The sequence below is a fragment of the Bos taurus genome, chromosome 9 (assembly GCF_002263795.3).
Source record: "Bos taurus isolate L1 Dominette 01449 registration number 42190680 breed Hereford chromosome 9, ARS-UCD2.0, whole genome shotgun sequence".
Classification (NCBI taxonomy): Eukaryota; Metazoa; Chordata; class Mammalia; order Artiodactyla; family Bovidae; genus Bos; species Bos taurus.
The window spans coordinates 84,830,882-84,831,878 of record NC_037336.1 but is presented as its reverse complement, the minus strand read 5'-3'; the positions used below and the strand labels follow the sequence as shown (position 1 = coordinate 84,831,878).

The 997-nt window shown below is 69.7% G+C and overlaps 1 protein-coding gene across 3 annotated transcripts in view; it reads right to left on the bottom strand.

Annotated features, from left to right (window-relative positions):
- SAMD5 (sterile alpha motif domain containing 5) overlaps positions 1 to 758 on the bottom strand; it is a 141,318-nt gene extending 140,560 nt beyond the window's left edge. Inside the window, exon 1 of one of the 3 annotated variants that reach the window (XR_009495803.1) lies at positions 8 to 758. Coding sequence is in view for 2 of the 3 variants with exons in the window: in XM_024996846.2 (XP_024852614.1) it covers positions 8 to 472 (465 nt within the window). In the remaining variant the exon portion in view is untranslated. The remainder of the gene's footprint in view (positions 1 to 7) is intronic. The other 2 variants (XM_024996846.2, NM_001168606.1) reach the window with 2 other exon arrangements.
- Between the last annotated feature and the right edge of the window lie 239 nt (positions 759 to 997).

Below are 997 nucleotides of genomic sequence, written 5' to 3'. Positions count from 1 at the left end.
TCCTTACCTTGCGGGAGTACGGGGGCTTGCTCAGGTGGATGCCGTCGCGGACGAGCTTATCCCGGATCATGATCTTCAGCTTCAGTTTCGGGTAGCTCACCAGCTCCCTGCCGCGAGGGGCGGTCGTCTGGCCGCGGGGGTCCCCGCGGGGGCCCTGGCTCGGGCCGCCGCACGACTCCCCCAGGCGGCGGGTGGGGACGGCGAGCGGGGACGGCCCGGGTGGCGCGGGCGGCGGCTGCGGCTCCAGCGTGAAATAGAGGCCGGCGGCGGCGGCGTCCTGCTCGCGCAGCCGGCGCACGGCCTCCAGGATGCGGCGGCGGTGCGCGGGCGCCAGCACCCCGATGGCGTCCAGGTCCGGGTCCCCGATCTGCTTGCACACCTCCAGGTCATCGTAGCCGTTATCCACGAAGGACTCGGCGTACTGCGGGAGCTGGAGCGCTTTCAGCCACTCGTAAACTATGTTGGTGCACATGGTGGCACCGGAACCCCGCCGGCAAACAGCGCCCGAGCGGCACCAGTTCTGAGAACTTTTAATCCTCTTCCTCCAAAGGGGAAAACGAAATCTCGGTAAAGTTTTCCTTTTAAAGAGAGGGACAGGGCCGGAGACAGAAAGCCATCAGAAGCCTGAGGAGGGAGTAGCGGCGAAGCAGCCAAGTGAATTCCCCAAGCAACCCGGAGCTTGCAGGCACTGGCGGCTGGGCGAGCAGCTCCGCGCAGCCCCTGGATTCGCCGCCACAGCCGCCGCGGGGAGGAGCGCACGGCGGGCGCGCGAGGGGGCGGAGGCGGGCGGGGCCCGGGCACACCCCTCGGACCCGCGCGAGGTCAGCGGTGCCCGGCTCCGCCCCGGACCTTCCTCAGCCGGGACGGTCCCCCGGCTGCGCGCCGCATCTCAATCCCTGGCCGCTGCCGTGGGCGTCTGAATATGCTCCCGGCGTTGGAGAGACACCTCCTCCACGCAGACCCGAGGCCGCCCAGGAGCGCCTGGTCTCGGCGAGTG